Source organism: Dermacentor silvarum, chromosome 8 (assembly GCF_013339745.2).
Source record: "Dermacentor silvarum isolate Dsil-2018 chromosome 8, BIME_Dsil_1.4, whole genome shotgun sequence".
NCBI lineage: Eukaryota > Metazoa > Arthropoda > Arachnida > Ixodida > Ixodidae > Dermacentor > Dermacentor silvarum.
Genome location: NC_051161.1, coordinates 161823539 through 161845888, shown reverse-complemented (window position 1 = coordinate 161845888; position 22350 = coordinate 161823539). Strand labels below are relative to the sequence as shown.

The window sequence follows — 22350 nt, the reverse complement described above, 5'->3', positions numbered from 1 at the left end:
CAACTGCAGCCTTTTTTCTACACCTTCGCCTCTGCGCGCCGCTGCCGTTTTACGCTGCCGTTAAAACGCTGCCGTAGGGTGCCTCGATGCGCGCGCCCCCGCTTAGGGTGGTACCAGCCTTTGAACTATAGTACACTCTACTCCCACCTCCCCCTTCTAGCTACCCTTCTAGCGCCTTTCACCTGAACCGCCCCGCAGTGCGCGCTTATTCGCCGCGCACTCATCGGAAGAGTACGATAGATCTGAAGCTCATGCTTGACTCCTGAATGCTTACAGTGCTCACAGTGTCAGCAAAAGGAGAATAAATATATTTCTACAGTGTTGTCTATAGTGAATAAGCAGTAAAAAACGATGTACAGCGCGAAGGACAAGGGCTGAGAGACAACACACACACAGCGCAGTGCGTTTCGTCTCTCTCGGTTCCTATCCTTCGCGCTGGATATCGTTTTTTACCATGGATTACCAACTAGCACAAGCAACCACTTTGTGTAAATAAATATTTTTGTCTCAAAAGCTCCCAGCCATGGAATTTTAGGTACAAATCCGCCTATGAGAAAGTTCGCGGAACTACGCGTGGCTACTCGGAATGAACGGGTGTACCAGTACATCGAAAGGGTACCGCCGGGGCCGTGATTGCAAAAAAATAAGAAGAAAAAGAAGAGATAGAGGGGCTCTGAAGGAAGGTACGAAACCATTTTATTCAGGACAAACCCTCAGATCACAAAAGCGGCGTCAAAACAAAACCAGGCCCCTAGGTCATCCTATCTCTGTGGCTTTGCGCTTCTCGAGCTGTTAGTACCTTATAAGAAGTGGAGTCGCGTGAGGACTTAGAAAGAAACAATTCTCATGCTTACTTAATCCTTGTGAGCGTCGCATCCAACATCATTGGAGCAGAGGAAATTACTTTTACAAGAGCCACAACATCGCAGATGCTGTTCGTGTGCAGCTCTAAAATGTTGAAACATTCTGTGAATATGTTCTCAAGAGCTTCAATAAATGAGTACAAATCTTGCGACGGATACAAAAGTCCACCCCAGTCACACTGCTGAGTGTACCTTGAGGGTAACAGGTGTTGCTTCTGTTCGGCTGACGAGGAGAATGTACTCACATAAACAACAGTTAAGTTTTAGGACGCATTTTCTTGCTACGTAGCCTGCTACGTAATATATAAGCCGCGAGTCACTCCTCTCCATTACTAATGATGAGTGGCTAGCACGGGGAGCTTCTACTATGGCTAGAGACTCTTCAGCTTCTTCTAACCTCCCTTAGGCGAGCAGCTCATCAACACTGTTTGGAGAAATATAGGGAGTTTTGTCGTCCACGCTGAGAAGTGCATTTATGATTTCAGGGGTGACACCGTCCACACTTCTTTCCATGTTGTAAAATGACAAACAGTTCACTGTGATAAGAAACTGATCTGGCGAGGGGTGGGCATTACAGCCGCTGGACTGGCGGATAATGCCAAACACGTGCTCTACGGAGTCGGTGCTGAGACGAGCAGTTATCAAGTGATTGAACCCTACATTCTCTGCCATGTACTCTAGGAGAGACAATGTACTGGCAATAGTGACTCTCAGCCCTGTCGCTGTGGAGTTCCAACCTGCCTGCTCCCTTGCAAACTTGCAATGAATTATGTGCTACCTCCAGCACCTGCTTTGCCTTGCCCATCGTCCGTGACACACTCTCACATACGAGCGTCTTTGGTATGTACGTGCGGCAAATTACTGCACTAGGGCTCTCGCCGTAGTTCATCAGCACAGTCTTCTCAACGCCGGCAGTCTTTTCCTCACTGTCCAACGAAGGCAAAACCACGGCCGGACTGGAGAGGCGCGCGCGCTCGCGCGCCTCTCCAGTCCGGCCGTGGCAAAACATACCCAACACCATCATAGTTCGGAAACGTGAGCAGTGCTCAGTGGGTTTGGGAATTTCACTCAGCACAAATACGCTATTCTCAGCGCCGTCACCTATTTATAGTTTCACTGGTCTGCAGGTCGTCCTCTCTCAGGCACCGCCTTTTTGTCTGGTCGGCATGGGGATGTAAGGCAGCCCTTTTCCTTGTGGGCCGTTCGCGCGATGGATTTTTCGAAAGGTACATGGGGAGATTAGGCAGAATCGTGGGCACGGCGTCTGTCGAGAGAGAGGGCTTTCCGCGTGGTGTACGTACCTCTTTGCCTTCGATCGTACGTGATCTCTCAGTACATACTTTCCTTCAAAATGAAGCTCGCATACGGCGTAAGTGGCATCCAGCGGCTTGTCCTTGCGGTGTAGATTCCGCTCCCATGTCACGCGCATTTCTTCATCCTCGGGGACACTGAACAGAGACAACTTCAGGGCATCTTTCACTCTGCTATACCCAGTCTTACAAACAGGCGCAAATCAATAGTTCAGTAAATTCAGTAATTCAGTCAATCGGCCAACTCAACGCGCACATGCCACCAACAAAACCGCGCACGTGCAACTGCAATCGGTAAACACATCGGGGCCTCTCCCAACGCGTGCGGCGGGGATGCGGCTTCAGGTGAAAGGCGCAGTGGCGCCACCACACGACGTGCGAATATTTCCGTGTGTTTGGCCTCGCCGGCGCTGCCCCTATCCGCTCTCCCTCGACCCACTACCCCTATCTAGTTCACTATACTACCGTATAGTGAAGTTCACTATAAGCTACCGTAAGCGCGTGGTGGCGCGACGGCCCACGTGATGCTAGGGTGCCTCGATGCCCAGCGCGGCGGCGCTGGCATCGACGCACCCTACGTGTGCCATTTTTAGGCCAATACCGACGCGGCGTCCGCCTCGGACAGTGCGTGCGAGGAGGAGGCGGCATTCTTCAAAGCGTGTCGCTACTTTTTATATAGAAGGGTTTTAGTGCGCTCTAGAATTACTACATATCCTTGTAGTACAATACATTGGACAATTTTTTTCAGCTTTTTTTTTTCTCGAAATTTACGCGGAAGTGATCACGCAAAATATTCATTCTGGGTATGTGTAGTACAGTGTATGTGTAACTGTCAAGAAGTGGTTTACTCATATCCTTGTCATCCGTTTCGAGAAATTTGACACTGAATTCACCTAGACCTCTGTGTCGTGCCACGCGGCCGAAAGCAACCTTGAAGTGCGTTTCGAAATCACTGAGATTGCGTGAAAATACCAGACACGGCAGCAAGATATGGCAATGTACGATAAGTTGTAAATGCAGTTTATCCCATAGCAAACATGAGCAGATGACGGAGAATTTTTTTTTTTTCACGTACATGGAGACGAGCTTTTGGCATCAATCTAACCGTGGTATTGAGAGCAAAAAAAAAAAGTCTTTTTTTTTACGTTTTTAAGTTTAAGGAACAGCAGACAGTAAAAACTACCTTGAAGTGCGATAATGTCCCATATTCAGGTCTCAGGAGACTATGGTTCCATTTAGTAAGAGTGCACGGGTGCGCTGTGAAATGGTATTTTTCATATTTCGCGGGCTTTCTCTATTTGCCGGAAAAAGTAAGCGTGCGATCAGTACCTTGCGGGAAATACCTCATTTTGACGCGTCTTATGATTCTCCACAACCATCAAATTGACATCTTGACATTAACTTATGCGTTCCCTTTGTGTGAGGTATAAAAACACGCAGTACGAAGAAGCATAGCCTTCGAGATTGCGACGCGTGGTAACAGCAGAACTCTAAAATCTCGGAGACTATGCAAATTTATTTTATACACCGAAATATCGCCCTAGTGATGTCACCAACGTCATATGGCGACTTCTTGAAACTGCATTGTGGAATAGCGTCGTCCGGTTAAAGCAACCGCCAGTTATGCATCTATAGCAAGGTAGATATGGTCGCGTAGTCACGAGCGTCGTTTGTGATTTCGCACTTGACGTAGCACAAACGCATCGATGCTTTGAATATTGAGACAAACAAGCCCAAGAACTCTATAACAACCTTTTTCTAGTGAGTTTATAGACTGGTAAATATTCTGAGAAATTCGTGATATGAGTCACCGGTTACAATGACGCAATTCTGACGTATTGACGTGCCAACGTCAACGAATCTGTCCGTGTACACAAGAGCTTCTCAACTCGGTCAAAAATTAGCTTCGCGCTTGCGCGGGCCATATTTGCAAGTTTGCAAAATGTGAAAACAGGTGGAGGGTGGCCCACCAAGCTGACGGAGCATCCGGCTTCAAAAAATGACGTCGCGGATTTCGATCACGGCGGCGATGGCGCTTCAAGCAGTGTATCCGTGACGTCGTGCGGATGGATTGGCGTTTGCTTTTTCCTCCTCCCCCGATCCAGGCCGCGGTTTGAAACAGACAACTTCGTGCAGACAGCACAGAAGCAAGGATGTACCCTGTTGGCCAGCGTAAGTAGACCTTACGCTTCCTCGCACGCTTCGATACCCGGAATCACATCAGTGCGGCTAATGCGGACCACCTAGAGGAGTAGGGGGACGCGGTGACGGCCTCTTGAACGACGTTAGGCTTATGTAGTACGGGACGACACTCCGCCTAGGGAGCCGAGGCTTACGTTACCATCGGAAAGCCCCGTTCATACTGACGCGGACGTAGCTTAGTTAACGCCTGCTTCAAACGCCAGACGTTGCTGCTTTGTCGAGGCCCCAGATACGTTCTCATTCGGGCGGACGGGTGGGCGAAGTTACCGTACCGCGGAGATCGCGACGACTTGGGCAACTGGGGGAGGCGGTCTCGTGGTCGAGAACGGAATGAAAACAAAAATGGAAGCCAGCGCGTGTCCGCAGGAGTGTGCCATTCATTCGCGGTCGTCGAGCTAGGTGTTTTGCTCTGGCGGTAAACGCATTCGCAGTTCGAGGCGCGGAACACTTTCGTCGTGCTACGGGCAAAGCTGGCGTGCGCGACATTCCCGGAGGCGCACAGAACTGCCCGCATCGCTCGCACGCAGCTGGCTGTTGCGCGAACCCAGGGTGATTTTTTTTTTATTCTGCCGTGTGCGGAGGCCGTGCTGCCGATCGTGCGTGTGCTGGCGGATGACGGTGCGACAAAGACGAGAACGTAGCGACATAGCCCCGTCAGTTGCCGCGACTTCGGTTTTGTCGGCGTTGTGTCGCGTAGTACTGTTGTACGCGTCATGGAATTTTGGGCAGCATTGCTGAAAAAGAGCTAGTGTACTGGAGACCCAAGGCTCGTGTAGCACTATGTAGGGACCACGTGATTGTCGGACTCTGCCCTGGCTGAACCCAGTGGCGTGTCTGCGAAATACCTGCCCTGCCTGCGCTCCATTTGCGGCTTATTGTGTTGTTGGACTCGAATTGGACTTCGACGCCTTTGTACCAGAATCCTTATTGCTTGATCCGAATTAGCAACTCGTTAGTTCACTCTCAGGTTTAAGCCGCAGTTGAGTACCGTGGTACGACTACAGAGCGTGAAAGATCGCGCGAAGAAAGCCGCGAGAACTGTAGCGTGACCATGTTGTGTTGAACTTTCTGCTGTGCACATCTCTCAAATAGAACACCTCGTTTTCTGCATGGTCTCATTGTTTTCTTGTTTTGATTTTTATACAAACCTTTATATTGTGTTTGTGCTCGGTGTTGTAGTCGTAAGATCTTTTGGGCCATTTGCTTGTGCTGCAAGCCATCTTCCAGAATTTGCATAAATATTGCATGAGTGCAATCTCGATTGTGCTCGTGAGAAGGTCTTAACGCGAGTCATGACCAGAGACAGGATTTGTAGATACTAGAAATATGGGTTCTTGGCATGAACAGGCGGTTGTAGCCTCGTATTAGGCACGATAGGGGCTGAAAGAGACCTATAAATTGACTGCAAATCGTGATATGCTGTGTGTGTGTAACCCATTTTCTTGGTAAGATGCTGCCAACATGTTTAATGCATTTACACTGACACAATGAGCAGGCAATGTATATTTAACAGCCAAACGTGCCTGCTTACAATGGTGCATCAAGTGGAACTCAGTGCTACGACTTGTGTGGTCTGGGTGCTTTATGAACTGCAGCACTTCATTGTTGGTTGTAGAGGAAGGCGTTGCCCAAAAGGGCAAGTGAAAAAACAAAGATTGTCCTAGATGATTCCCTGACATCGAAGACACTGTCGCCCTCGAGCCATAGAAGCGGCGCTTCAATTTGTCTGCCACCATCTGATGGACCTCCTATCAGCGCCCTTCAGTCGTTGGCCATTTAGACTTAAATGATTAATTTTAACGTGCCACAGCAAAAAGTACGCGTTCCTTGAAAAGCTAGCCCAATCTGTGGTGCTGGCTAACACTCCCAGGGTTAGTTCTAGTTGTAAAACATAAATACCCCGGAAAAGTGAACAGGAAAACGGCGCCGCGGTAGCTCAATGGTGAGAGCATCGCACACGTAATGCGAAAACGTGGGATCGTTCCCCACCTGCGGCAAGTTGTTCTTTCATCCACTTTCATTTCCATTAATTTATCATTTCTTTAATTCAATCAGTAAGTACATGTAATTTCCTTGCTGTTGTCCTTGATGTCTATGTTGTTGGCTTCCTTTGATATGGTCAATAAAATAAGGCCCCTTTGTTCCCTGTCTTGTGACCCTATCTGTAAGGTAATTTAATATAATGCTGCACATTATTCAGTCCTAAAAATATTGTTTGTGTGTTACAATCACAAAAATTGGTGTATATGAGTGGCGTGTATATCAAACAGATAGAAATATAAGCATTTAACGGCCAAAAACTTGTCTAGCAGCTCTATCCACCCATGAAGGCTGCCTAAAGTGCTTCCGGGAGAGAGCCCCTTTCTCTCCTGGAAGCGCTTTTTTTGGAGAGAGAGAGAAAAGTCACTATAAGAGAAAAGTTCTTGGTCCGAGTTCCAGAAGAGGTGTGCAAACCTGAAAGCATGCTTGTTTAGGTGATTGAGACATCACTTCAGGATGCTAATTGCAGGAAGGAGGTAACCCATGGTGTATGAGCACCATAGTTCCCGCCAATTTTAAGTGCTCAAAGCTGAATAGCTTTAACTGGTTACATGTAACTGATTACAGAAAAAAGTAATTGAATTACAGTGAGCGTTACCCAGTAATTAATGGAATCATCACATTACAATATTACTAAAAATGAAATTGATTACAAGTAATTAATTACATGTAATCCGTTACGTACAAGTCTCGTAACAATTCGTTCAGCAAACAAAGCTGACCGACCTGAGGTCTTACAATACAGCTGTGAACCAGTCTGTGTGATTGGAACACAAAACATGCCTAGACATCTTTTGCCATCTGGTGCTCAAGTTCTGATTCTGATTCAAAGGGCAATTCTACAGTAATCTCAGTAATTTTCTTCAGAAAATCTAATAAAACTAAAGAAATCAGTCTTTTTATGTGCAGTTATCGACAACAATGAAAATTTGCGTGTATTGTTCATATAATTGATATTGCAATAAAATGCGCCTAGTGTCTCAATGCGCTGGCTTGCGCAGGGGAAATTAAGGATGTTCTATTCCGCCTTCTAAGGCATGTGCCCATGACCTAATGGTTAAAGCATCATCAGGTGGCGGTGCTTGGAGTCCTCTGTTCGAATCCTGCTGTCCGACACTTTTGTGTGTGTGTATCACACACATGCTTAATATACCTGGAACATTATATTTATGTATACCCGAAACTAGGCTTTTTACATGGTTCAGAATTTTGTTGCAGCCTTTTAATGATTTTGTTTGGACCGTGTGGCTTTTCTTTCTTTCAGCCTCCAAAATTGTGCAAGAGAGACTGCATGTTTGAAGTAAAGAAACCTCAATGTCTTCACTGTAACTTCGGCTTAGTCGGGCACATTCTTTCGGGCGTGGTTTCCCTTACCCGTCCGTGTTCTGCAATCTTTTTGCTTGCTTTAAGCGCAATGAATGTGCAAATGCCCGTTGCAAGTTGAAACGGTAGAAGTGGCTTCATACTGCAATATGCACACAGGGAAGGACATCCATTAAACATAGTGAAGCTAGCCTGGTAATTTTTATCCTGAATGCCTGATTCAAAATCGGTCACGGTATTTCAACATCTAGCGCTGAAGTAAGATGCTGAGGGGTGAAGGCCTAAAAGCTACAGAAGGCTTGACAGCGGCTACAACCCATTAAAAACATAGGCAGCAGGATGCAGCATTCAGTTATAGTGTACTCACAGATGAAGTTTCTGTATAAAATACATTGAACACATAATTACAGTACAAAAACTAAGGGGGGAAAAGGTTGCTCAGAAAGAAAAAAAAAAACCCACTAATAAAAAGAACATTTTGAAACTAAAGAATCACGTGGTGAAATTTTCTTTTCGCAAATTACAACTTCTTAGTGCACTTGATAACATGTTTTATCATTTGTTGACCATAGGTGGTCCTTGAGCAATTTTCCAGTTTCATTTGGTGCATATGTGTATTTGTTTGTGTAGTTAAATTTGCCAGCTGTGGGAGAAACGGATCATTATGTTGGGTCATTGTGAATTGATAGCTGTAAAGCCAGATCTGCTATATTTATTGACTACTTCAGCTAATACCGAGACCATATGGTGCATAGATGTACACCCTCGTCTAAAATGATAGGGAACACCGGATTTGTGTTCAAAGCCAGTAATTTTCCTTGTGTGTGCTTGTAATGAGGAAAAGTTCCGTGAGCCGGATTCTTCGATAGGATAACAACATAATGGCATTGAGTGACGTTTTGACTTGCATATTTGCAGGAATTCTCATTGAAACACCGATTATGTTCAACACCGCACCAAAACACCTTTTACTATGCGAAATCGCCTGTTGCCCGAGCCAAGATGTCCACTAAAAAGCCATATGGCTGTTCCACCACTCATACAGTAACTGATATTGGTTTTGCGCTGTAACTTTGTCAATACAGTTGTTCATAATAATGAGCCCACTAAATATGAAAAAAAGAAATATGGAGCTTTGTAATAGGTGTTTCTGCTGCACATAACTTGCTTAAACCTCTGCAACTTGAATCGTGTTTGTCACATAGTATGCGAACTCGCAGATTTCATTTCACATGCACGAGTTGTGTCTGGTGCAACTTTTGGACTTGAGAATGCTGGGAGGCTTGGATACTGTTTTTTGTGAGCTGCTCTAAAGAGTAGTGTTTTTTTTTTTTCTTTCGCGATGTTTTCCCTACATTTGTGCTTTACTGCAGATTAATTCACCCAAGGCCTCAGCCAGGGTAACTGCATCTTCATTTACCCCTAGGTGGATGCACTGGCTCACTGACAAAACATGTTCAGTTACTTGTTTGCTCTTGCACATGAATAGTCATTGTGTGTAAATTTTTTTATGACAGTGCAATTTCTTGAATTAAAACCTAAAAAAAAAAAGACGCAGACGAGGACAAGCGCTGACTTTCAACTGGGAATATCTATTGCACACGAAACATACATTTATGTTGCGGAGCATAAACAAACAATGAAGAAATAAGCAAACAGAACTGCACAGGTTAAAACAACATTGAAAAACATGACTTGTGATTGTGTTTTCTGTGTGCACCTGTGCCTCCCAAAATGAATTATTTCTGTGATTAACCAAGTTTGCTAACACATGGTATGCCTTGGTGCACGATCTGAGCAGCTTCAGTGATTTAGCATGTGGGCTGACCATGATGCTTGTCGATAATGTTTGTTCAAATAAGGGGGTGCCACCATAGGTTTGACAGTGAGTGGCTAGATATTCTTCCTTGGATTTCGCAAATTGTTATTGTGCTCGTGCATACTGTCGTTTAAGCACCTTATCGTCTGGCTACTCAGCAGCTCCCGCTGGTTTTTTCGTCCTCATTCAAGAAGTCTCGCTGTTTTTGCTTTGAGCCATGCAGAACCGACTACTTCTGAACTTAAACATGCAGCGCAAGCACCTAGACGAACCACAAAATGAAGATGCGACACATACGACAAGTTGTTAGTCAGCGCCAGTGTGTGTCGTATCTTCATTTTGTGGTTCGTCTTATGTGTTTGCGCTGCAAGCTTAAGTTCAGAGTTATGTACCAACTAGGCCCTAAAGTTTTACAGAACAGACTAATCCAGTCTTGGCGTTAAGTGTCATTTCTCTCTCACCTGTGAACAGCGGTGTGCTGCTGCTGCCCTGTGCATTGCCACAGCATGTCTTGCCTCCCGTTTGTATGTGCAGCCCCTGGGCCCCCTGGCAGTGGCGGAGGAGGAGGTGGCGGCCCGGGAGGGGCACCGCGCGCCCCGCCCCCCGTGACTCCCGTGGGCACGGTGGCCCCTCTAGGGGGTGGCCCCGTGCCTCTGGGTCCCGCACCCCCAGCCACGACCCCCGTGGCTACGGTTACGGCGGGTGCGCTGGGGCCCACCGAGATGGCGGTTGCGGCGGCGGCGGCACTGCCCCAGTTCTCGTGTCCACGGCGGCCCAACGTGGGCACCGAGGGACGGCCGATCCTGCTGCGGGCCAACCACTTCCAGATCTCCATGCCGCGCGGGTTCCTGCACCACTATGACGTCACCATCACGCCCGACAAGTGCCCACGCAAGGTCAACCGGTGGGTGGCTCCCTCCTTCGAGACGAGGAGAAATGGCTGTGTGCATGTTGCTGCCTGCTGCAGCATCAGAACTGCAGGATTGACGGGCACAGCGATCATGAACTGCTTGTAGGGACATGATGCTCGCATCTTGTCTAGCGGGACCGCAATTCTCAGTCGAATTATGCAAAGGGTTCTTGTCGAGCAAGCGTCGCGTGAACTTGCCGTAACTCTATAGATTTCATACCACTTTCTTTGACAGGTGACAATTCACGCGGACCTTGACAGGGGAAGCCTGCCCTTTACCGTCGGCGCTGGCTACGTGCGGAGTGATGATCGAGTCGCGTGACGCACGGTCTTTTCGTCTGTTGTGCCGATTGGCCTTATGATAAACCAACAGCCATAAAGTTGAATTAACTCTTCTGTATTTTGGAGAAAAACTGGAAAGAAAAGCTTTCTATGCAGTAAATAAGATTGCTGGAAAACACAGGTTATACGAGAGCCTCATTTGTATTGAGTACAACAGAACAAAAAAAAAGCACCTGATCCTACTCGACAAAAATATTTCGCTTATCAATAAACAGAATATTTTCCAGACCTTCGTATACTAGAACTGAGCTGTAATTAGTGCTTGCATACTAATTTGGTGTTCCCTTTAAATAAGAGTATACCGCACTATATCTTCATTTTTATGTACACTTAAATCTCGTTATAGCGAAACGGTTTATAACGAAATATTCGATATAACGAAAATCTTAATTCCCCTTGCAAGTTCCCATAGAAACACGTGTTTAAAATTTCGTTTTAATGAAAAAGTTTTCTACTGATCAAGGGATATACAGTAAAACCTCGATAATTCGAACTCGGTTAATTCGAAGAATTTGAGCGGTCCCGTCATTCTCAATGCAAATTCTACCGGATAACTTGAATGGCCCGCGCGGCTCTATTCAGATAATTCGAAGTTTCCGGCTAGTAGCAACGTGCGGCGGTTAGGTTAGGGCGCTCCGTACAGTTGCCAACCGATTTTCCGAGCTTGTGGGAACTGAAAAATAGTCCGGAAAACTCGTTCGGCTGAAAAAAAAAAAGTTATTAGTGCGGCTTAAAACAAATCTCTAATAATGCCCTGCCTCATACTATGCTTGGAGGGGATCGACTTGCTTGGATTTGCGCAGCAATGACGTCGTCTCCGTGTACAGTCGACACGAACGTCACCGCGTTGGCGATCTCCGCCAACGGAGTTCGCCATGGAGATCCAAGAAACGAGCTTCGCACCGCTTAGCTCTCGCGAAGGTACAGGAAGTAGCGCCGATCACTGAGACATGGGTCTCCGAGACACCTGCTCGGTGTACACGCCACGTTCAAAATAGCAACCGAAACTTGAGAGAAAAAAAAGACTCACTGAATTAACAAGCGTGGTGTCAGCGCGCACAAACGAGCGCGGCCGCCGCAGCGAGCGAAGGTTCGGCGCTAAGTACGCAGTTGTTAGAAGAGTAGAAGTCGCTATTGATAGCGCGCATTCCAATCTTGGAGTCTATACAGCGAGCCACTGGAATCCAAGCCAGTGCAAAATCCAACATGGGGGCCTCCAAGATTGGGTAGGGCGGCTCGGAAAGAGCGATTTAGTCCGCAAAATCGAACTTTGGGGTCTCAATTCGTCCGAAAAATTGGGTGCGAAAATGCATGAACTCAATGGGAACCCTGACGGTGCATTTTTGAAGTCCGGAATATCCAGCAAGTCCAAATTTTTGGAGTCAAGCACCACCACGCCTGCTTTCGCGGCAGTTATAGATTCCGTGAACATCGTCCGCAACTTTCTTGAGTGCAGTGCGGGTGATATTTGTATGCTAAGTGTTCTGAGTCAGCTGGAGAGCATGGCACTCCAAACTACCGCGCCAAGTAACCCCGCATCAGCAGTGATTACTTCGAGTAATCTTTCTCGGACATGGAAAATAAAGGTGATTTCTGTTTGCGGCAAGTTCTTGCTTGTTTTCTTTTTTTTATTATTTATTTTGGTTAATTCGAAAATCCGCTTAATTCGAAGAATTTTCGCGGTCCGGCGACCTTCGAATTATCGAGGTTTAAAGCCCAAACCGCATTCACGCGATTTTGTGCGCGACGGCGATGAGCGACGGCTTCGAGCGACGAAACGGGCTGTCGCGCGAACAGATCGCTTGGTCTTTTCGCTCAATCGCTCGGTTCTAGAAATCTAGAATTCGTCGCTTGTCGCCCGGAAGTGCTATAAGCGAGTAGCCAATAGCGCGAAGCCGGAACTGGATATACATCAGTCAAGTACTACCGATTGTCGCACAGAATGAGCAAACGACTAGATTTTGATACGTGCAAGGATAATAACGTAGTGCAAGACTTTTAGAAATATTTATGCTGCTCTTTACTCTAAAACACATCAACTTAAGTTAATAAAGCAAGCGTCACGCCAGTTTCGGCGAGTATTTGCTGCCCTCATACCGGCAACACCGGGGAGCTCAAAGTCGTTGCTCGCATGCGGTGCGACTTGTAGGCGACGAGCGACCGCGACAGCCATCTCCATCGCGTCGCTTGTCGCTGTCGCGCGCAAGATCGCGTGAATGCGGTTTATACTTTACTGTAACGAAGCATGTTCGTTCCAAAATGACAACCCCGCCCGCTTTGCACCCAAAATACTGATTTGTTAAAATACGCGGCGCTTTGCGGCCTTCTTAACGTACCAGTTTAAATCTCCCGTGGCTGCGCTGCTCCGGCAACGCCCCAAGCGAAGACAAGCTAACCAAGCTAGCTAAGCCAAGCTGGCCAAGCCTAACTTCTGTTAGCATGCTGTGCGCACTATTCCAGAGAAAAGCGAGAGACTTTGGCGGGTACGGAGACGGCAAAGGTGGTCTCGAGATCTGCTGAGAAGGCTGTCCTTCGCTTCAGGAAGATGCAGCAGCGAAGCATCACACTTTTTTGTGCCATTTACATGAAAGGCTAGGCAGCTAGCGTCGAGCGCAATAAAATCAGTTCTTGTGTTTGATCCCAGTTTTTCGCCGTTTTTCGATTAGCACTTTACTTTAAACACAGCCACTCGGCTGTGACGGGAGCTAATACCTCTGCGATGACACCTGTAGTGAGTACACTCTCGCATACAATAATTAGCCGTATAATAATTAGTCGGTGGTTATAACTAACTAATGGTTATAACGAAAAAAATTTGGCGCCTGTTCGACTTTTTTATAACGAGATTTAAGTGTACCTATGTCACTGATAGCTTGCTATACTTGTTATAGTACAATGCTAGGCGACTCCCAAGCATGTGCAACACTGTATTTTCCTGCCTAAAATTTGTAAGCATTACGTTTTCTGAAAAATACTGACATTCAATTCGGTATCGGGCTTTTTTTTTTCAATTCCATTCGACATTCGATTTGAAATCTGCTATTTGGTATTCGTACACCCTTAGTTTTCTAACTTACGGTAGCCGCTGCACGCCCGAGTGGGTGGCGGTGCAGCAGGTCAGTGGGGATCGTAGTAGCCGAAGTGGCATGCTTTCAAGTTTGAACTAAACGAGTTTTTGTTCCATAGCAGTCTATGATTTCTTGCTGAGACTTTTAAAAGTGCATTCGAATGAAACGAAGTCTAATTATCCCAGGCGAAATTAATGTGATTTGACTCTAATGTGATTAGATGGGCTAGTTGGCTGTGGGATGACAGACACCTGCGCTTGTGGTGTTTTTGTGTCCTGTTTCCATTTTGTGCTTCGAACACGAATGGCGAATCCATTGGCAGGTTATCTGTGGGGCTCCTTGCAGAACGCTGCAGGCTGCTGCAGCTTCATTGCATTTATCCGGCTTATTGTATCTTCCGGAGAATACTTGCTTACCACAAGGTGGAGCGTCACTCTTGTTTAGTGATTGTGGTTCTTTTCCTGCAGGGAGATAATAGAGACGATGGTGCAGTCGTACTCGAAGATCTTTGGCAGCCAGAAGCCCGTGTTTGACGGTCGCAAGAACATGTACACCCGGGACGACCTGCCCTTGGGCAAGGAGAAGGCCGAGCTGGAGGTGACCCTTCCCGGCGAGGGCAAGGACCGTGTGTTCCGGGTGGCCATCAAATGGGTTGCCCAGGTCAGCCTGTACGCACTCGAGGAGGTGCTCGAGGGACGCTCCCGTCACATCCCCATGGACGCTGTCCAGGCACTCGACGTGGTCATGAGGCACCTGCCCTCCATGACGTGAGTCTTCTTCCTGTTTGGTGTGCTATGCCTGAGTGCCTGCGGCACATGCTCGGGTCATTGGATTGACATTTTCCTCGGGAGAGCTGGGACACCTTGAAGATGTGCCTGGTGTAACATTACTGCCTGTTACAGCGGTTTAGTATTTAAATTATCGTATAAGCATTTAAAGCACAACTGCTTGTTGCCAAGGTGGGCAGTTATATTAAATGCAAGTAATACTGCAGGCACCTTGCTGAATTTTGGGGAAATACGAGAACGTCTGTGCTTATTGTTTGCTGGCTTTAATAGCACGTGTTTCTTCGTTGACTTATTATAAGTGAGCGGGCAGGAATAAATAAAAGCGGAGATGGCTTGTTATTAAAGGGGCCCTGAACCACTTTTTATCTAAGTGGAGAAAGCATTTGAAGTGAAAACAGGCTATTGCAGGAATACTTTGCTGCAAAAAATACTTCAATGCGTTCAGCAGAAGCGGAGTTTTAGGCAGTCAAACACGGCCTCTGTTGTGCTCCTGTTGCTTCAATGACTTGCACTGCGAAGGCTACGGCAGAGTGGGGTGTGCCGTCAGCGCACCGCCTTCTAAATGCCACTGGGGTGCGCAGTAAATATTTCATTTTGGATGTTAACGTAGACGCCACAAGTTCCGATTTTGCTGCCTACAATGCGCTAAACATAAGCCAAATGCGGTTGTCCTCAGCGATCCGCAGTACCCCGCGGTGGCCACGGTATCTACGATGCATAGCCCACCGCAGTTAACAATAGCAGCCGTGTATGGGAATGGGCTTTATTACGAAATAAAGCATACAGAAAAGAGTGAGGAATATGGCTTCTGTTAAACGAGAGCGCTTGAGAGAAAGGTGACTTGGCGCTTTGCTTGCGAGTTCCCCGCACCACGTATGACAGCAAAACTTGACTGAGATGTTACAGCAGCGTATGTTATGTTATTTCACTAAGCCTAAGGGGTGGTTCAGGGCCCCTTCAAGGTAATTTCATGGGTGTCCAAACAGCGTATATACAGTAAAATCTCTGTGATACGATCTCTGCTTATCTGACAATTTGGTTAAATTTAAAAATTTGTGCATGGGCCGTAATTTGCAATTGGAATTATGCCGGTTAATTCGAAAAGGCCGCACGAATCCATCCAAATAATTCCTAATTTCTGGTTGTGGCTTCGAAGAAAGGCGTGCTGTGACGCACTTCCAGCTCCACATATCTTGTAGACGGTGTTAGAATTATGGCAGCCATGACGTGTTTCCGGCTCTTGCAATTGCTTCTATCTGGTAATGTTCATATGAATGCATCACCTTTGAAATCTAACTCCGAGAGCCATTGCTTGGTCTGCGATTCTGACCCCACCAATTGAGCAGGCGCTTGATTCAGTAATGCGGGCACTTGGAATTTGTGGAGCTGATGCCCGAAGTGCCTACGTTGTGTGGCAGTGCACATAATTTCGCAAAAAAAAGGGGCAAGCCAGAGCACTGTCGTCATCAACAAACGTGGCACTTTTGCTTTGCTGCGGGTAACACATGTTGGCACGTTTTCTCTACTGTTCATGCGTTGTGTGCTTAACAGTTCCCAAATGCATCAAAAATTCCGGCCATGTGCGCGTTTCCACTAGTGTATGAAGAATGCGACTGTAGTGACAGACTAGATTGACTAAACTTCGGTGACTACTTGATCATAGAAGGCAGATGTGCAGACATTGTCCGCTAACATGGAAGACAGTTATCGGCGGAGTAGGCGATGGCAGGGACACCCGAGCCCATTCGGGCGCACACTTTAGCTACGAATATTGAGTCCCTGAATGTCGTCTGCAGCTTTGTTGATTGTAGTAGTGGTGACTGAGAGATGCTGCGCGTGATCGGGATCCTTGGTGCAGTGAACTACCATACCAAGCAATCCCGCATCAATGATTACTTACCAAGTAATCCTGCCCCATGCATAATAAACGGGGCATACTTGTGTTGCGCAGTCTTGCCCTTCTGGTTTTTAAGCAATTAGAAAATTCGTTCTTGCTTTTTTGCCTGCAACTCGTGTTGTCACATTTTTGCTACTGCTGGTGTGTTGTGTACAGCCTCCCCCATGTTTAGTTATATCGCGCGAGCGTCCATCACGTGTCATTTTAGCGCCTTTAAGCGGCAATAATCAGTGAGACTGGCAGAAGTGTACTCTCAAGTGCACTAAGCACTCTTCTGTGCAAGAGTCTTCTAATGCGATGTTCCCTCCAGGACGACGTATGACCATATTATATTGTCCTCACGCGATATAGCTAAAAATTCGGGAGGCTGTACGTACAATCAGTACACACACAAAGTTTTGCTGCTCTTAATGATTGTAAAGGAGGCTGTTGTGCTGGAGCCACATCACTTGTCTTCCCTAGTTTTCTTTCAGAGCATGAGTACCACCTCTTAGCTTGACATAAGATTTAGGCTGAAGAAACATCTCATATTCCATAGAGGTTTGCAAATATAAAATGTTTTTAGTATGAGTAATTACCTTGAAATATTGAATCGATTGCAGATGCATATTGCATATGCAGATTCATTTATTAGCAAGATTGCTTATTTTAATATACCGTATTTACTCGCGTAATGAACGCACTCCCGTAAGTGAACGCACCCCCAAATTGGTTGTGAGAAATCAGATTTTTTCCCTCGCGTAATGAACGCACCCCCAACTTTGCTACTGTGTGGTCTCACGATCGAACGGCTGTGCTGTTGTTTTTCGGCGAGACTAGGATCTTTTACTCTCACACAGTACTTAACACAATTTACAGAGTCTACTCTGACTTTGAAGGACAGCGTGCGTGTGCGATGCACGGCAGGTTGCGGTGCTTGGGAGAGTCCGAGTGAAGGAGGGGCTACCGGCATATGGTCGACGTAGTCCGTTGCTCTGACATGCCGATTAGATTTTTGCTGTTTGGAAAATTCCCATAAAATCTACCTCATAACCTCCGCATTAATGCGTCCCCCAACTTTCCTTCGATTTTTTTTGGAAAAAAGTGCGTTCATTATGCGAGTATATACGGTATTGGAACATCGCAATTACATTGTCAGCAATAAGAATTAGACTAGTAAACAGTTCTACTAAGATAGTGTATTTGACTCATGTGAACTCGAGTAATTCCCTCTAGCTGTCTGTTCTCGCCAACCTGTGCCTTATTGTATAGCATCAAATGCCCATAAACTCGAAGGTACTTGACCTTGTGCCAGCTGTCACTCAAGCAATAAGCTTAGGATTGGGGCATCCTTATTGCAGGTGGATTGTTTTTTGCAGTCGCCCACCGCACCGTTCGTTTGGTGGTAAATAGGTTCATATCTGAGATTCCTTTCATGTAATAGGTCTTATTTTTAACACAAAGGTATGAGAGTTAATTACGCAACCCATCTTTTGTATGTTATGCAGTAATATTTAATCATGACTGCGAGAGAAGTCTAGCCTTTGGAGCATTGCCTTGGTTTATATCAGAAATGGAGTAAAAAAGAACTAGTTTTTTTGGTTGAGTCGCGCAGTGTTGTGAACAACGCATTGCCGTTCCAGGTACACGCCTGTCGGCCGATCGTTCTTCTCGTCACCGGACGGCTACTTCCACCCGCTGGGTGGCGGCCGCGAGGTGTGGTTTGGCTTTCACCAGAGCGTGCGGCCGAGCCAGTGGAAGATGATGCTCAACATCGATGTGTCGGCGACGGCCTTCTACAAGGCACAGCCGGTCATCGAGTTCATGTGCGAGGTGCTGGAGCTGCGTGACGTCAACGAGCAGCGCAAGCCTCTCACGGACTCCCAGCGCGTCAAGTTCACCAAGGAGATCAAGGGCCTCAAGATTGAGATCACCCATTGCGGCAGCATGCGCCGCAAGTACCGCGTCTGCAATGTCACTCGCAGGCCTGCCCAGCTCCAGTCGTGAGTGCTTTTGATTGGCATGTCTCAAGAGCACTGCTGCGCTTATTCTTTTACGTCTTTCGTTTTCGAAGCCTTGCACATGAGAGGCAAGGGCACACTTTCTACAAAAATGGAATGAAATAGTTTTAAGATGTTTTTAGACAAGTTCCATATTCTTTCTACCGGTCAGTTTGGTTTTCGACAAGGTTACTAAACTGAATTTGCTGTAATACCACTAATAGACGCAATTAAAACTGCCATTGATACCAGTAAGCCAGTTGGTGGCTTACCATAGTTTTGCGCGTAAAACCTGTACCAAAAATGAAAAAGGTTTAGCAGTAAACTCTGGGTGTGGACTATATGCAAATTTCTCTTTCATGGAAGCGCAAGCCACGCTGCCGTGAAGCCACACCTCAAGGCAAGGTTTTCCGCTATTCAATTTGCCACTTTGCATTTAATATTTAGCGCATCTCGCGCGGCGCTCGCAAACTCGTACGTCACCCGTTCTCGTGGCGCTCCGAGAAGTGCTTCGCGATACAGCGGCGGTCCAAATCACCGTCATTTTTGGCTCGGTCGTGTTTGCCCCGTTGCCTTTGCGAGGGCTGCTCCTTCCACACTGTTATTCTCTGTCGTGTGACTGCTAGCTGAGAAGTGATCCGATTTAGGTCGCGTCACGTGACGGATTCTTCTGTGATACTGTCCGGTGTGTGAATCCAGTTTTATCAGCATCGCCGAAGAATGGGGGAACAGAGCCGCTAACCGAAGATACGATGGGAACGAGTCGTGCATCCGCCAATGGACTGTTTTTGCAAAGATCTGAGTGTTGTATGCAGTTATTTCCGCGGATTATACAAGTGGGTGCACATTATGAGCAGAAAAATATGGTATTTCTTGATCTTTCAAAAGCATTTGAGTCTATCAGTATAACTGGGACCCCATTAAAGTTAATTTGCACTTAAACCTTAACACAATCAATATTACCGTTCCTCAGGCAAAGGTGATATTGAGCCTCCTTTTATTTCTAATCCATATTAATGATCTTCTGCAATGTCTTGTACATCCTACCTGTATACTGTATGCGGACGATACTATATTATACTATATAAACAGGCGGATTTGCTGTTATCTAAACCTAATGACGACTTGATCAATGTTGTTTGGTTCAGTAACAATGCTAGTAAATCTAACTTGGATATCTTTTTGTCAGCTGATTTATTCCTAATAGTATGTTTGTCTTCATATGCAATACTTGAATTCAGTCCACTTCCAGTGCTGTGTTACTCGGGATTGAACTGGACAAACATTTGAAGTTTAATTTGCATGTTTCATTGCTTACTCCAAAAGTGGCTTATGCTATCTCACTTAAGGTTCACCCTTTAATTTTCAGATTTTCTTGCTTTATTACGCTTTCTTTCATAATATCTATTGAATCTCATCTTGTGGAAACAGTGCATTACTCATTTATCAGCTCTCCAGCACGTTCAAAATCAAGCAGTAGTAACGTTCAGCTGCTTCATGTTCAATGCATCGGCTTTGCTCGTCACGCGTGGCATTTTATTGGTGCGAAAACATTTTCTCCACATTCACATATATAAATTTGTGAATGGAAAGCTTCCGTTACCTTTACTACATCCAAATCAGTTTTCTCGTGTACCCACTTTGCAGCAAATAACTTACCTAAACACGGGACCAATTATGGCAAGTCTACTGCAAATTTTTTGTCAGTTAATTTTGGTTTTATAATTTTTTGCCTGCAGGTACCACATGCAGGATCTATCGTAATATTCAAAAAACTTGCGTTCATGCTTGTTACACTCATGATTACTTCACTTTATTCTTGTTAAATTAAACGCTTTTCCATGTTTTATATTGTCGTATATCTTTATTTCCAACTTGCATCAACACTTCGTATAATTTATTTTCTTGCGCTTACTACTGTTCACCATGATATTACTCACCTATGTACGGTCTTACAGGAGGTCTTGTACTCAGTGTCGCGACTTTGAGATGTCCTTTTGCATTTATGTAGTTTTATGCAACGTATAATGTGTATTCCAATGATAAATCTTTGAAAAAGTTATTCTGAAAGTTGTGTTGAATAACGGTTCAGTCAACAAAAATGTGATAGTGATGAACCAACCACATGTACGTTTTCACTTTTCGCTTGCAGCTGCTTGCACCAGTGGTCTGGTATCGGTGTTATGTAAATATGCAGTGCACTGTCAAGTTGAGCCACCATTTTGTTTTGTTGCAGGTTTCCGTTGCAGTTGGAGAATGGCCAGACAGTCGAGTGCACAGTGGCCAAGTATTTCCTGGACAAGTACAAAATGAAACTCAGGCAAGCATGACACTTATTGTTGCCCGATGGGAAGTCTGGCTGGTCCAACAGTTGCATCATGGCTGTGGCATTTGCGATTAATGCGGGATCATTCCAAGAAATGCGGAATAGTGGATCCAATGAATAGTAGTATAGAGCAGGGGTTCTGAAGCATGTTCGTTCCAGGGAACCCTGTTAAGCTCCATGAAGCGCCATGAAACCCCCCCTCCCCTCCCCCCAAGTTAACTGAATTAAAACGTCCTACTTAACCTAATGTTGAATTCTCCAGGGTATCAAGGAAACAAATGAATGCATACGTCAACACGCTTTTATTTACTGAACGAATCGGCAAATCTTGTTTCTGTTTTGCACAAGAGCAGTGCGGACGTTGAAATTCTCATGACTGATTAGCACTAGCAGCGGCGAAGGCCTCGCGACTTTCTTTGCAGTATGGCCACGGTGCGCGTCTTCATCTGAGACACGCTTTTCACTACCACGCGCACATCCTGATTATTTTTTCGCTAGTGAGCTGGTTGCCAACAAATTGTCCGTCCATCGCGATGTAGCCGGTGCTCTTCATCTTCGACAGCTTTGCACTGAGTCAAAGCGCCAAGCACTGCTTGCCGTAACCGCTGCAAACGAAACCGTGGCCGTTATCGACACGATCACGGATGGCGACTACGCAGTTGTGAAGGCACACAGCCGACGCGCGCACAGTCAAAACGAAACGCCTGACTGCCGCAAGCGCTGCGGACGAAACTGTGGTAGCTATCGACGCAATCATAGATGGTGACTACGCACTTATGAAGGCACGCGGCTAGCCGCCAACGCGGTGATACGCATGCCAATTAACGCCAGAATAAAGGCTTTGAGGGCACATTTAAACACAAAGCATTCCGGCGTTGCTGTCAGTCACGTATCGCGTACGACTGCCGCTGAGGACCATGGCGACGCAGACTGCGCCGCTTCGTTTTTGGACACTAGCGCCGTTTTCGCTCTTTCGTGGCACGCATTTGTTTTGCTCCGCGCAATTATTTTTTTATTCCTCCGGCATATACGTCAGTGTGCACGCTATCGGCACCTACCCTATCTACAAACAGGAGAAATGCGCATGTTGATAAGTCATGGCCTCTGTGATTCAAGTGTGAAAGCTTAGGCGCGCTGCCTGTTTTCAGAGGGTGTCTACAAGCTGCTTCCACGCGTTGCCATTACGCACTCATGTGCTTTTTGACACTCAGGCATGGGTAATGGAGGTTGTGTGGATCGAGCGCACCTCGTGCTCACCGTTTTAGCCACTTGGCGAGCGCGGGACCATGGAAAATTTATCAGTGGCTCGCGGAACCCCGAGCAGGGGCCTGCGGAACCCCAGGGTTCCGCGGCACCCACTTTGAGAACCCATGGCATAGAGGAGAGCATATTGGGGTCCACGGATGATAATCGAGGGCTGTCCGAAGGTGACGATGATGGACCTTAATAAATTTCCCCTCTGTGATGGTCAGTACTGCAGGTT

The 22350-nt window shown here is 46.4% G+C and overlaps 1 protein-coding gene across 2 annotated transcripts in view; it reads left to right on the top strand.

Moving 5' to 3' along the window:
- Positions 1 to 4227: 4227 nt before the first annotated feature.
- LOC119461805 (protein argonaute-2-like) overlaps positions 4228 to 22350 on the top strand; it is a 59958-nt gene continuing 41835 nt past the window's right edge. For both annotated transcript variants that reach the window (XR_007468310.1, XM_037723180.2), the window contains exons 1-5: positions 4228 to 4345; positions 10092 to 10461; positions 14345 to 14644; positions 18185 to 18544; positions 20778 to 20861. Coding sequence is in view for 1 of the 2 variants with exons in the window: in XM_037723180.2 (XP_037579108.1) it covers positions 4327 to 4345; positions 10092 to 10461; positions 14345 to 14644; positions 18185 to 18544; positions 20778 to 20861 (1133 nt within the window). In the remaining variant the exon portion in view is untranslated. The remainder of the gene's footprint in view (positions 4346 to 10091; positions 10462 to 14344; positions 14645 to 18184; positions 18545 to 20777; positions 20862 to 22350) is intronic.